Source organism: Pristis pectinata, chromosome 21, assembly GCF_009764475.1.
Source record: "Pristis pectinata isolate sPriPec2 chromosome 21, sPriPec2.1.pri, whole genome shotgun sequence".
Classification (NCBI taxonomy): domain Eukaryota; kingdom Metazoa; phylum Chordata; class Chondrichthyes; order Rhinopristiformes; family Pristidae; genus Pristis; species Pristis pectinata.
In genome coordinates, this window is record NC_067425.1 from 23,076,361 (window position 1) to 23,090,739 (window position 14,379).

The 14,379-nt window shown below is 41.3% G+C and overlaps 1 protein-coding gene across 9 annotated transcripts in view; it reads left to right on the plus strand.

The window, feature by feature from the left end:
• auts2a (activator of transcription and developmental regulator AUTS2 a) overlaps nucleotides 1-14,379 on the plus strand; it is a 940,688-nt gene that overhangs the window by 427,546 nt on the left and 498,763 nt on the right. For all 9 annotated transcript variants that reach the window (XM_052035563.1, XM_052035562.1, XM_052035568.1 and 6 more), the window contains one exon: nucleotides 12,145-12,180. In XM_052035563.1, the coding sequence (XP_051891523.1) occupies nucleotides 12,145-12,180 (36 nt within the window). The remainder of the gene's footprint in view (nucleotides 1-12,144; nucleotides 12,181-14,379) is intronic.

Sequence of the window (14,379 nt, forward strand, 5' to 3'; positions counted from 1 at the left end):
GGAAGCCAGATTTATTAGTCTGGGCTAGTGTATCACCATAGGAGGAGACTGAGAGCTCTGCCATCTGCTGTAATCTGCTGTTTCCATGCAGCACAGGGTTGGCACCAGGAGGGAGGGCAGCAATTGGGAGAGGTGTTATCTTGGCTCTGTTCCTTTACAAGCACAGTTCAATGTGGGATGATACCATAAGAGTGACATGAGGGCAATATTTATAGCTGTGGTAGTGCATTCATGTTCCTTAAGCACTCCACAAAGTTACTTGGAGGAACCTAGTCCTTTGCATCTGCAGAGTCCATTCAATGAATGAAACCAGGTTACAGTTCAGAGAGAAACACTGAGGAAGGAGCAAGAGCAATGTCACAGATCAGGAGTAAGGAAAGGATAGAGTCAGAGGCTCAGGATGGGTAGACTAATTCTTAAATTCGGCCTTGATTTATGATCTCAGCCCTCGAGTTCAGCTCTGATGCAGAGGATGTTTCAAAAGAGGAAGGGAAAATCAGTAGTTTGTTATCCTGACTTGGATAATACAGACTCACTACAGTCACTGGGTATTAAGTAATTTAATTGGCATTGTGCACAGATAACTGGTGCAGTTCAGAATCTCGCAGGAGTTTTTCAACTGATTATTCTGAGAAATTGCTGTCCAAGATAAGATTGAGTTTTGCTTTTAAAAGGAAAGGCAGCTGCTTATTTTTTTTGTGCACTGCATGAATTTTAACATGAACAAAAGCACATCTGGGATGCCACTAAAAAAAAAGATTCAGAGATCAAGCAACAGCCCAGTGGCTCCTGCTCTCAGAAATGGGTGGATCCTTTCAGGATTCAAACCACAGGTAAGGCAATTTTTTCCACCATCTGGGACACCAATTGTTAGAAATCCTGTGTCCTTGGACAAGATAAATCCTTAAAATAATGTAGAGCCAGGCTATACCATTTATCGAGCCTGTTGATCCTACATAAAGGTCTCTTATGTTGTTCCAGCTGGCCCTTGAAGCAACATAAGCATCTTCAGGTAGCAATTATATCTTGTTCCTCACCTAGGAATAAAGTATGAGACACATCATGCTTCACCAATGGACAATACAACAGCACTTCACCCTTAGGTTTAACAAATACTCTCTCGGCAATGCTCAGTGTGCCAATTTTGTTGATCTCTCTTGTGTTCAACATTTCAGAAAGAATTTAGGTTCTGCAAGAAAAGAATTAATGGGAAGATCAAAATCCTGACTTTTTTTTTTTGTTTATGTTAAGGCCTGTCCAGTCTTAAAACACAAAATAGTGACTGAGGATGCCAGCAATCTCATTGTGAGCAGTGGGTGTTCATTCATCATTAACTGCTCTCTTCCCAGCTTTGGCTTTCTTCTGAGATCTAGTTGTCCATCAGCATTCTGTACATCAACATTCTCATGTAGCACTGTGCTGAAGTACAGTAAACTTTGCAGAATATTACTGGTTCTTGGCAGGCTCTCTGTGACCAATGTTTTAAGTGAAAAGCAGAAAAACTGCGGATTGTGGAAATCCAAATTTAAACATGAAAAGCTGGAGTTACTCGGCAGGTCAGATAGAACCTGTGGAGAGAAAAACAGAGTTAACATTTCAGGTCAGTAACCTTTCATTGACCTGAAATGTTAACTCTGTTTCACTCTCCAGAGGTGCTGACCTGCTGAGTATTTCCAGCATTTTATGGTTTTATTTATTTCAACTTGGATTGTTTTCTCTGGAGCATCAGAGGCTGAGGGCAATGTGATGGAAGTATATAAAATTATGCAAGGCATAGTCAGAGTAAATAGTCTTTTTCCCAGTGTGGAAATCACGAGATCACAAGACAAGGGAGCAGAAGTAGGCCATTCAACCCATCAAGTCTGCTCCAAGGAAAAGGGAAAAGAGAAAAAGAAATGAGAAATTGTGGGGGGGAGGGGGGCAGGCGCAAAAAAAAACTATTCTAACTCCAATTTCCGGCCTTATCCCCATATCCCTTGATACCCCGACTATTTAGATATCTATCTATCGCTTCCTTAAACGCCTCCAATGATTGGCCTCCACTGCTGTACCTGACAAGGAATTCCACAAATTCACCACCCTCTGGCTAAAGAAATTTCTCCTCATCTCTGTTTTAAACCTCTACCCTCTGATTCTAAGATTGTGCCCTCTAGTCCTGGACTCACCTGCCAAGGGAAACAGCCGAGCCACATCTACTCTGTGAATGACACATACCAGAAGGTATAGTTTTAAGGTGAGAGGGGGAAAGTTTAAAGAAGGTGTGCAAGGCAAAGATTTTACACAGAACGTGGTAGATAGACAGAGAACATAGAACAGTACAGCATAATACAGGCCCTTTCAGCCACAATGTTACGCCAACCTTTAAACCTCGCCTAAGACTATCTAACCCCTTACTCCCACATATCCCTCTATTTTAAATTCCTCCATATGCCTATCTAGTAATCTCTTGAATTTGACCAATGTACCTGCCTCCACCACTGCCCCAGGCAGTGCATTCCATGCCCCTACCACTCTCTGGGTAAAAAACACTCCTCTGATATCTCCCTTGAACTTCCCACCCATTACTTTAAAGCAACACCCTCTTGTATTGAGCATTGGTGCCCTGGGAAAGAGGCGCTGGCTGTTCACTCTATCTATTCCTCTTAGTATTTTGTACACCTCTATCATGTCTCCTCTCATCCTCCTTCTCTCCAAAGAGTAAAGCCCTAGCTCCCTTAGTCTCTCCTCATAATCCATATTCTCTAAACCAGGCAGCATGCCTGAAACACTTTGCCAGGGAGATGGTATAAGCAGATACAATAGCAGTGTTTGAGGGGCATTTAGACAAACGCATGAATGAACAGGGAATGGAGGGGTATGGACCATATGCAGGCAGATGGAGTTAGTTAGATTGGCATCGTGGTTGGTGCAGATATGGTGAGCCCAAGGGCTTGATCCTGTGCTGTATGGTTCTGTGTTCTATTTCAGTATTGGAAGGCACTAAGCTGAGTGTAGTGTGACCCAACCAAACTCATTATTATTGACCCTTGAAAATTTGGGGATGCTGATGTCAGATCAAAATGAAACAAAAACAAACCGCTGGAGAACCTCAGCGGGTCAAGTGGCATCTGTGGAGGCAAAGGGATGGTCGACGTTTCGGGTCGAGACCCTGCATCAGGATGGAGAGTGCAGAGGGAAAGTAGCCAGTACGGAGAAGTGAGAGGGAGGGGTAAGCCGCGGGCTGGTAGGTGATAGATGGAACCGGATGCGGAGATGAAGGGCAGGTGGACCCAGCTGGTGGAGGGAAGGGAGTGTTTAGAGACAGAGGCTGGTAGGTGATAGGTGGAAACAGCTAAGGGAGGGATGATGGGAGATGGAACCATCCGCCCATTGTTTTTCTTTCTGTATCTATTTCTACCTGTACTGCCAGCCTCTGTCTCCAAACTCCTTGTCCTCACCTCCTTCCTCTTCCCCCAATGGCTCCATCTGCCCATGATCTCCCCCCCCCCCACCTACCAGCCCCTGTGTCACCCCTCCATCTTACCTCTCTATACTAGCTAACTACCCTCTCCACTTTCAGTTCTAATGCAGGGTCAACAACTTGAAAACCCCGACCATTCCTTTGCCTCCACAGATGCTGCTTGACCATTTGAGTTCTTCCAGTGGTTTATTTTTTGTTCCAGATTCCAGCATCTGCAATTTCTTCAGCTCAAAATGACTTTGGTGCCTAAAAATTCTGGTGTTTTGACTGCCACAATGCACTGGGACAACAATCATTTCGGTCTTGATCCCACTGCGTCACATTTCAGTTGCAATCAGACCATTAGAGACCTATCACTGCACATTTTGCATTCAAATATGTATTGCCTTGTCTTCTTGCCCCAGTACTGGGCTTGGGAGGTCCTCTACAGGGTGATCAGCCCATGTAAAAGGAGGTGTAATGGGAGGATGGAGGATGGAGGCCTTGGGTCAGAACTTTGGCTATTCTCATCAGCAGCAGTCCAGCAGTATTTGTGTATCTGGTCAGTGGGTGGAGAGGTTGTGCTGTAGATGTGAAAGGACAAAATCAGACTGGCACATGCTGGAGGGGGTAGGGAACAAGCTAGCGTTTGTTCGAACCACATGCACTTAAGTAGGGCGGCATTGGGAGATGTGACTGGACTTTGGGAAGGAAGAACGGGATATCCAGGTGGACTATGAGGAGGGGCTAGATCAGCACGGTGGGGATGTCATTGCAGGAGTGACTATTGAAGGGCGCATTCAGGGTCCAAGCTCCAGAAGGAGTGTCACACAAGCATTGATGACCTTTCAACCCTGATGAAAAATTGGGCTGGTTGGTGGGGGATGGAGGTGGATTGGGGGAACCCATGGTGGGAAGTATGCAGACTAATTTTCCAAGTGATGGGAATGACCTGGAAATAATTGTTTTTGTGTGTCATGGAAAAATTCAATTTTCAATCTCATAACACTCTCTGATGAGAAGGAGCATTTGTGCTCATTGTTACCTGGATCTCGTTCTGTGTTTGTGAAGCACTAACCTTTGAAATTAATACGAGTGAAAGCAGTGCCTATAGGTAAATTAATGGCAGCAGGAATATAGCCAGTGGTACTCTATAGCAAGGAAAGCCACACATGTTGATAGTTTGGACGTGTTCTTTCAGCTGCTGTTGCATTCCAGAATTGAATTGAATGTGCGTCAGTGATGCAGAAATAGGACATCTGTTACTTTTGCAATGTATGTTGAATGGGAGGCTGACAGACCGACTCTGCAGCAGGTGCGTGAATGACTCGCATATAGGAAAAGCATCGTGCTTCACTTCTGCTGGTAATGTCCACAGAGCTATGGAAGGAGGCCATTCTTGGCATCATGTGCCATCCCTTTGAAAGAACTGTTCTCAGTGCCTTGCTATTTTCCCCACTACCCTGCAATCTCCTCTGCCTGAAATGTTTGCCAATTTGAAGGACCCACAAAGACCTCATCTGGAAAAGTATTCCATGCATCTTCTGTGCTATGCAAGTCCCCCAAACATGTCTTAATGACCATTTTAGCCTATTACTGATTCTCCAACAAAGGAAATGATCTTCAACTATTCACGTGTTAAAATCCCTGCTCATTTAAAAAATTTTTAAATCACAACCTTTTCTGATTCTCAATCATAGTGTCATCCCATTAAATCCTAATGAATGCTCCCTATGGATTTTGCATCCTTTTTGTAATGCCTTGCACACTAGGCACATATTAAGAAATAATGTATTTAAATCCCTGTTCCTCCATATTCTTTAGCATGCTTTTAGCAAATCTGCATTGGTTGTACTTACTTCTCCTGTGCAAACCCAAACGTGCGCTATTCTGATTGCAGCACCCACGTATGTTTCCTACTTAGAGTTCTGGGAGCTAACTTGAACTTGCAACTTTTCAGTCCGTCCTTCTGGTGGTCCTGCTGTTATGTGTTCAAGAATGTCACCAACGCTACTGTATACACAGAGGAAAATCCACTTTGACTTTGGAAAGACATTTTTCGTGTTCCATTCAATGTTGGAACTCTGCGGTCTCCCTCCTGCTCCCCCTGCCCCCCTACCCCTACTCCCGACCCCACCCCCCAGCCCCCACTCCACCTGTGCTTTAGCATCATTTCAAATTGAAGAAATTTAACACTAGTTAAATACCGGCATGGTAGCGTAGCGGTTAGCACAAAGCTATTACAGCGCCAGCGATCGGGGTTCGATTCCCGTCGCTGTCTGTAAGGAGTTTGTGCATTCTCCCGTGTCTGCGTGGGTTTCCTTTGGGTGCTCCGGTTTCCTCCCACATTCTGAAGACGTACGGGTAGGTTAATTTGGGGGTTTAAAATGGACGGTGTGGACTCATTGGGCCAGAAGGTCCTGTTACCACGCTGTAAATAAAATTTAATTTTTAAAAAAATTTAATTTCATTTCATTTACAATGTGAAGATAAGATTAATGCAGAGCAAATTTGCACATTTCCCATCTATTGCTCATTAGCAAAGGTTTAAGCATTTTTAACTCTTTAATGCTGTCTGTATATTAATGCAGACAATAACTATGAATAAGTTAGTAAATTTCCATGGGGAGAATTAACAATTGGGATGAGCATATAAAATAATTTTAAAACCGGTCAATGAAGAGTCAGAGGATAATGTCGAAAAGAAAAATGAGAAAGATGGTTGTACTTTTTTACTGTTTTCTAACTGTCCAGAATAAACTTTGCAGCCATTAGTCCAGTGTAGCTATGGAAACAATAACATGGATTTATTCTAAAGAAAACACAGCAACAGGAGCTGAGCCAATGTTAGTGGCATGTAAACAATGACCTGGAATAACTTGCAGGGATGCATTATAAACCCAGGCAGCAGAGTATACTGATGTTGTGGTAATAACATTGCATTGCAGTCTGTACTTGTGTTTCTCTGTTGTGGTTTTAAACATGTGGTGAGCTGCACAGTAATTGAAGTTTGATTTGAACATAGGTGAAGTAGACAGCCAGCGACATTTTTGCTCCTTCCACTTTGTTACCTTTCTGCACAGTGGCACAACATAGATATTAATACCATGGTGTCACTTCACATCGGTGCTTCCCACTGACTGGAAATGTGCAACCTCTTTAAAGTTAATTACGAAATAAACTCAAAGGTTGCTGTTTACAGTGTCACAGATGGATTTACCAAATTGGATATGTTGTTGTTTTGTTTTCTTAGAAAAAATATTAGGAACATACTTTCCAAGTTATCTTGATTAAATTATTTTACACTGCAAATTGGTTAATCTAGCTGGCCAGACTGAGTGGGTCTTATTCCATGTTACTGAGAATTTGCCATTTGGAAGTTAATCTATGGTAAGCAAAAATACATTAGAAGCCAAGCAATAACTGGCTTTGGGTCCTAATTTACCCCCATTGCCTTCTTGGATCCAATCACAGTTGTTACTTGGCTCCAACCGGGTTCTCTCCAGAGCATCCTGTCTCATGTGTTAACTGATGATGTCCTGAATGTTTTGTTCAATTCATTAATTGGTCCATTAATTACAGAGCTTCTGCATTTGTTCCCTTCAAAGTAACTGCAGTATTGGTAAAGATGATGGAAGGTCAATTTAGCTCTTAAAAAGGACTTGGTTTCACAGTAATGAATCTTTATATTTTGGATGCAAGTCAGGCCGTCTGGTTAACTTCATAAACCAGGGGGATTTTCACTTAACGATTGAATTGACTGAGGTTTCTTACCAGTGTCCACCAGACGATAATTAAATTGGAACATTGTTCCATTCCTAATTTCCCATGTTGTAGACGTGGGAAGATGGATTATGTTATTAGCTGCCAGTCCATTATTTTCCTTTCGAACAATTCCACATTACTTCTTATAAAAGAGGTTACATTGCATTATTTTCATCGCTCCTGGGAGGCTGTGCCTGTGGATTAGGTCTAAGGCCTAAACAGTTACCAAGCTTTGTCTGCTCACAGCAGAACTTGCTTGGGCTAAGAAGATGTAAAGGTCCTAGATAGCAGAGAGAAGTTGGGATTTTGGGTGGAGTGCCCAAAGTGGCGAGATGTAAGCCACGGGATGGGTAGGCAATTGGTTGGGCCAAGGCCATGTCTGGATGGGCTTAATTTGGGAGCAGGAAGAACAACTGATGAATGGAAGTAAATTCATGGGCCTGTGGCTGATGAGATGCAACAGACACTGAGTATACGGAGATTCACAATGAAGGAAGGAAACAACAATTGATTGAGGACAGAATCTTGGTATCACAACACACTTGGACATGGAGAGGACGTTTCCATTAACGGGAGAGTCTAAGATCCAAAGGCACAGCCTCAGAATAAAGGGATGTCCCTTCAAAACTGAGATGAGGAGGAATTTCTTCAGCCAGAGGGTGGTGAAGGCCAAGTGATTGGGTGTATTTAAGGCAGAGACTTGATAGGTGCTGATTGGTAAGGGGGGGGGGGGGGTCAAGAGTTAAGGGGAGAAGGCAGGAGAATGGGGTTTAAAAAAAATCAGCCGTGATTGAATGGCGGAACAGACTTGATGAGCTGAATGGGCTAATTCTGCTCCCGATATCTTATGACTTATGGGGGCACAAGCTGAGCCAAAACTGCAGCTCTGGGAGGGCGAAAGAGGCAGCAGCCAATAGGTTTTCCACAAGGTTGTCCTGTGTCAGACAATGTGTTAGCTATATTTTCTGCCCAAATAAACCTTTCCTGCTTCTCCCATTTGCCATGCCTGCCTTTGCCCAGGGCATAGACCGTACTTGACTGGTGTTGACACCTCCCATTGTAAGTTGCAGCATGAGGGCTCTCTACTCCATACAAAACCATGTTGCGCACTACCACCTACCCAAAATCAGAAGATAAAAAGGCATGCAAAGTAGAAAAGACAGAAGAAGGATTGTGTGAAAGTGGGAACAAGTAATGTAGGAGAGAGGGTAGATATAAAGGAACCAGTGAGAATAATTTTCCTACAAGCGCTCACACAATTCCCTTTCAGAAACCGTAACTGACTCTGTTTTCCACCACGTTTATGGGCAGTGAGTTCAGATCTCACCACTCTCTATGTAAAAAGTTATTCCTCACATCCCCCAATGTACCCTTTGCCCATCACTTTAAATCTGTTGTAGAATCATAGAATCTTACAGCATAGAAAAAGGCTCTCTCAGCCCACCTCGTCCATGATGACCATGATGCCTGTCTATGCTAATCTCATCTTGCTCGCATTAGGCCCATATCCCTCTGTTCCTTTCCTGTCCAAGTACATATCCAAATGCCTTTTAATTGTTGTAATCGTATCTGCTTCCACTACCTTCTCTGATAGCTTGTTCCAAATATTAACCACCCTCTATGTGGGAAACTTACCCCTCAGATCTCCTTTTAAATTTCTCCCCTCTCATCTTAAACCTGCACTCTCTAGTTCCAGACAGCTCTGCCCTGGAAAAAGATTCTATCTATCCTATCTATGCCCCTCATTATTTTATAAACCTCAATAAGGTCACACTTCAGCCTCCTGTGCAGCCTAGTCCTATTCAATGTCTCCTTGTAACTACAGGCAACACCCTGGTGAATCTCTTCTGCACCCTCTCCATTGCTACCACATCCTTCTTGTAGTGTGGTGACCAGAAATGTATACAATACTCTAAGTGCAGTCAAACCACTGTTGTGTATGGCTGCAATGTGATGTCCAACCTCTTACACTCAAAGGCTCTGAGTCCTCTTAGGTAGCACCTTCACATTCGATGAAGTATGCGTTTGTGTTGTGACTAAGTGAATAACAAATAAACTTAACTTAATTTTGGCAGTACTGGCGGTGGGGATTGCTGGTCAGGAAACTAGGAATACTTTCTGTTCCATTGTTGTGCAATACCATGGGATGTGATGGCCCTGTTCAAAAGGTAGCAGGCTTCCTTATGTATTACATCGAAATGTTATCCTAGACCACGTGTTTCAGACTCTGGAGTACGGCTTTAATATATGATCTTCCAAAGTGGACATGAGAGTCCAACCAACTGAGCCTAACTGTAATTTAACTGGAAATTGAAAAGTGGATTCCAGATGCAGAATGGGCCACCATTCAGAAAATTGCATCAGTAATTCCTGCTGCAGAAGAAGCTGGAAAAGAATTCCACCAGCGAGCTAATTATTAAAAAAAATCATTATTTTGAAACTGCATCGTTTTGTTATCACTGTCTAAACTGAAATATTCATTGGAATTTGCCTCTATGAAAATTAGCTTTATCTTTTGTTTCTGTGTAATTTAAAGACGAGAGGTATTGGTGGTGACTTAGTTAAATTGTTTCAAATGTTCGCAGGTGGGTGTTCACTGTACACACATGTAAAAGGTAAGTTTCTTCCTGAAAATCAGATGGTTGGACAGGTCATATCAGCTTTTAGCCATTTTATTGCCTGAGTTCCTTTAACAGCTTTATGCACATTTTATAATGTAAGCTTTATCTCTTCACGTTTTAAAGGAACAATTCTAGTGTGAATTTAGATCAGTGCTACATATTTCATTTGGAACCATCACAGGATATTAATATTTTATAGATTTTTTTCTGAATTCAACCAACTCCATTACTTTGAGTTACCATCTTGTCTCTCCTGCCCTTGTAAAGCTACAGAAATCTATTTTCTTTAATATATTTATATCAGTTTCAAACTGTTGGACATCTAAACTTGTTACTGGAATAAAAGACAACAGTAATTTGTTAACAAATTGCATGACTGCTAGAAGAATTCAGGCTGCAATTTGCAAATATTAATTCCAATGACTGTATTGAACCTTGTGAAGTAATGAGTGTGTAAGTTCATGTTTCCTACCAGGTAGGGGAATGAGAAGTGACCTTTCTGAATCTTGTAGGAAACAATGTATTCTGTGTTGTAGGTGCTAAAGGTTTGAAATAGTAACACTTAAGAAATTTAGTTCCATTTACGGCAGAAAAGTTGAATTTAACAAGTATTGTTCAATATGCATAAGCTACTATAACAAGCACTTAACATGTGCAATGGAAGAGAGATTTCCACCCTTATGAAATTCTTGGGATTAGTTATGTTAGATGCTAGAATGATGTGTGGAGTCAAAGTCTATGAATAAAAGGTTAGCCTCTTAAACTGCAATGAGGAGAAATTGTTTCATTCAAAGGGGGTGAAACTACATTAAGGATGATCAGTCATCGATGGATGGAGACTGACTGGTTTTTGGTTACCAAGGGAGTGCAGAGATATGGGCTGGTGTGGGAAAATAATGAAAGTTAAGCCATGACATTGTTGAATACCAAAGCAAGCTCAAGGGATGGAATGGCCTACTCTTGCTCCTATTTTTTATGTAACGTGTGCAAGTACAATGTCATCCATTTTGGGTCAAAGCAAGGTATTAAAAATGGGCCAAACTTAGTACTGAAGGAGAGCAGAGAGATTTAGGGATACATGTACAGTAATCCTGGAAATCATTGGACAGGTACAAAATGTAAAATGTTCGTGGACTGTCACCTTCATCTCAAGGGGCCAAGCATTCAAAAGAGTGGAAGGTACACTGCACTTAAATAAAGACAACATTAGGATTAATAAGTTCCAGGAATGATATATTGACCTTAGAAGCAATGAAACCCAACTTTCCTAGAACGACACTGAGGCGAAAAGCATTTACTAAGACATCAACAAGATTAGTTTGCCTTGAAAGGTTGGGGGATAATATAATCAAGATATGTAAGAAGGTTGAAGGGTTGGAGAGAACAGAAAGAAACAAACTTTTGACTCTGATGGGGAAATTCACAGCAAGGAGGCAAAATCTTGAAAGTAGAGCTCAGTAGCTGAAGGTGAAGTGATAAAGCATTTGATGTACACAGTGGATTGTAAATCCAGAACTACCTTATCCAGACCACATTTTAATTTTTATTGGCAAAACCATGAATGTGAATGGAACAAAGCCAAACAGATGTTTTAACAAATGTTCTAATTGAATGGTAGATGAAGTACGATGGACTGCGTGGCCTATGTTGTTTGACACATGTATGTGCTTGTGCAGGATTACAAATGCAAACTATTAGTTTTGCTAAAATCACAGATTATCTTGCTTCAAGTAAATGCTGCCATGTTGTTTCAAGTGTCCAGCGTGTTAACTTTCTCAAACACCTTATTAAAGTTATTGACAACCATCTAATTTTGTTTTCAACAGTATAAATACTCACTATGAATACATTGACCCTCCAGGTCAAGTTTTAAAGAGTCATTGAGTCCTTTGGTCCCTTTTGAAGATCAGCCTCTATTATACAGTCACGGCAGCAAAGCACAACAGCCTTGACTCACTAACTGGAGACCATGCCACTGAATGTCAAGAAGCCACAGAGGTCACCTGATGCTTGTCTGTTCAAGTTGCAGCACAAGGCAAAGATGCCATCATTACCCAGCTGCCTGTCACATAAATTGGCAATTACAGCCGCAGCAGAGATGTGGAGATCTGTAAATCGAGTGTTACCTCTCAATCCTGATGAAAGATGTGAGAACTAAATGAGACCATACAAGCTTGTTGCAAAGCAGCTGACATGGTTCGTCCCAAATGCTGATACACCATGATGAAAGCACACAAGAGTTGCTAATGAACTCATGAGGATAGAATAATGTGAAATATGATCACTAATTCCCCTTTCTTCTCTTGTATTCTCTTGCAGAGCTCTGCGCATTCCAGTTTGGGAACTGGTTATTTTGTGAGTATGCATGCAAATTTGTAATCACCATACATTTTCTTTTTTAAGCCGTTATGCATTTCAGTTGTTTGGTATTAAAACAGGTAGAAGTAAAAGAATTGTAATGATCCTTGGGGACTACTACAGTAAATGTAATGCTGCAGCATTGGTAACTTGAGGGTCATGCAAGGATGCAAGGCTTCCATTGCCTAATGAGGAAGGAATTGCAATTATATTGTCATTGTATTAACTTGCTGCTCCCCATTGGGAAGCCAGTGGCAAACAACATTGAAACTGTCAATGTCATTTCTGGAATGAAATCTCATTAATATGCAGAGTATATTCTGTTGGAACTCCAAGTCTGGTCTTGTTATTCAGTCTACTTACAATTCAACAGCTTTTTTTTAAAGAAACATGCCTCCACTATAGTTCAGAATGCTGAAGCTGCCAAGCTGGTTAAAAAGGACTATCGCAGTACTAAAAGGTAAATTTTGCACAGCAATTCTTGCATGACAGGGGTGTGAATCAAAGAAAATGTATCAACACCAGTGAGACAGGGTGTGTGCAAGCTCCTCTGGTCCTTGGGAGTTTTCTATTTATGCTTGATAATCACCACCATCAAGTAAGACAACAAATAATGCGCAAATGAGACCAAATTTCACAACCTGCTGAATTTATTTTGGAAATTATATCTCGTATATGAAGACGCTATTGCAATATTGAGGCTTGCCATTGTTTCTGATTTGGCCTACAGCTCCTCAAACGACTGCTTGGGATGCCTACCTTACTTTTGAATGTACAATCTTGCAGATGACTGAAGTCTTTGAAATTTTAGAATATTTTCAAAATGAACCTTTCTGAAACTGTGTCACGCCATACAATAACGTGTTTCTGCATTGAACTTTTCTCTAATAGAGAGCATTAGACAATCTGTGTTACATTAAAGGTCATGGCATATTAGAGCATGTAATGGTAAAGGGGCTCCTGTACCTCTAAAGATCATTATAAACATATAAAGTTAATGGAAGAGCCATTATATTAATACTGGAATCCATTTCTGCTGAAAGTAATGAACAGAATAGCAATGGTCATTATCACTGTTGTTCTGACAGCCACACACTGTTTTGGAAACACTTGCAGTCTCTTGTTGTAATAAATGATTTAGTGAAGTTATTAGCTCCCCACAACTAATGTTGCTCAATAATAACTTTGTTACCTGGAGTGATACATTTTGAGAGCTTAAAATGCATAGCATGCAACAAAGAAGGTACTTCTTTTTGCTGGAATTGTTTTGATGTTTTGCATTACAAACATGCATCTAATTTTAAATTGCAACATTTCATCCAAATATCATCTTCACCCCAGTAACAATTAGCATTATGATAAATGTTATTTATACCTTTGATGTTATACATACCTTGAATATTCTTCATTGAAGGTAAAAAGAAAAAAAAATTCAAGTCTTATCATAGTTAAGATTTAAGAGGAACCCATTGCACATAACTTATGAAAATATGTCTAAAGGTCATTCAGAATCAAGAATAATAGAATAATACACGAGAGAAGAAGGCCATTCAACCAACAAGCTTCTGTGGCTCTTTGAAAGAGTTGACCAATCAGAACCTTGCTTTTCCTTGCTCTTTCCCTTTTATTTCAAGTATTTATCTTCTGTTCTTTTGAAAGCCATTAAGTTTGCTTCCACCACCATTACAGGCAGTGCCTTCTCAAGTGTAACAACCCACTACATTCAAAATTGTTTCTCACTACTGGTCCTTTGCCATTCATTTTAAATCAGTGTCCTTTCCTTCTGCCATTGGAAGCAGCTTCTCCTAATTTAATATATAACAAAGCAAACCTTCATCAACTCTCCTCTTCACAATTTCTGCTCCCAACCCAGCTTTTCTAGCCTCTTCAAGTAACAGCGAACTTTCATCCTTAGTGATATCATTCTGACAAAAATCTCTTCTACATCCTCTCCGTTACCTTGATGTCCACCCTCAAGGGCAATGCCCAGAACTGGTCACCATAGCCCTGGTGGGGCCTTTGCCAGTTAACTTCATCTTCTTTGGATTCTGTGGCCAAGAAACCGTTGCTACCTGCAGAGGCATGTTGGTCACTCATTGTGTGGGAGGGCCAGTGAGAGTTGTTTGAAGACCCACTGTGACTGAATTGTCGCTTCACTAGAAAAATCTTTCCCACATGTGCACAGTGCAATAAGGA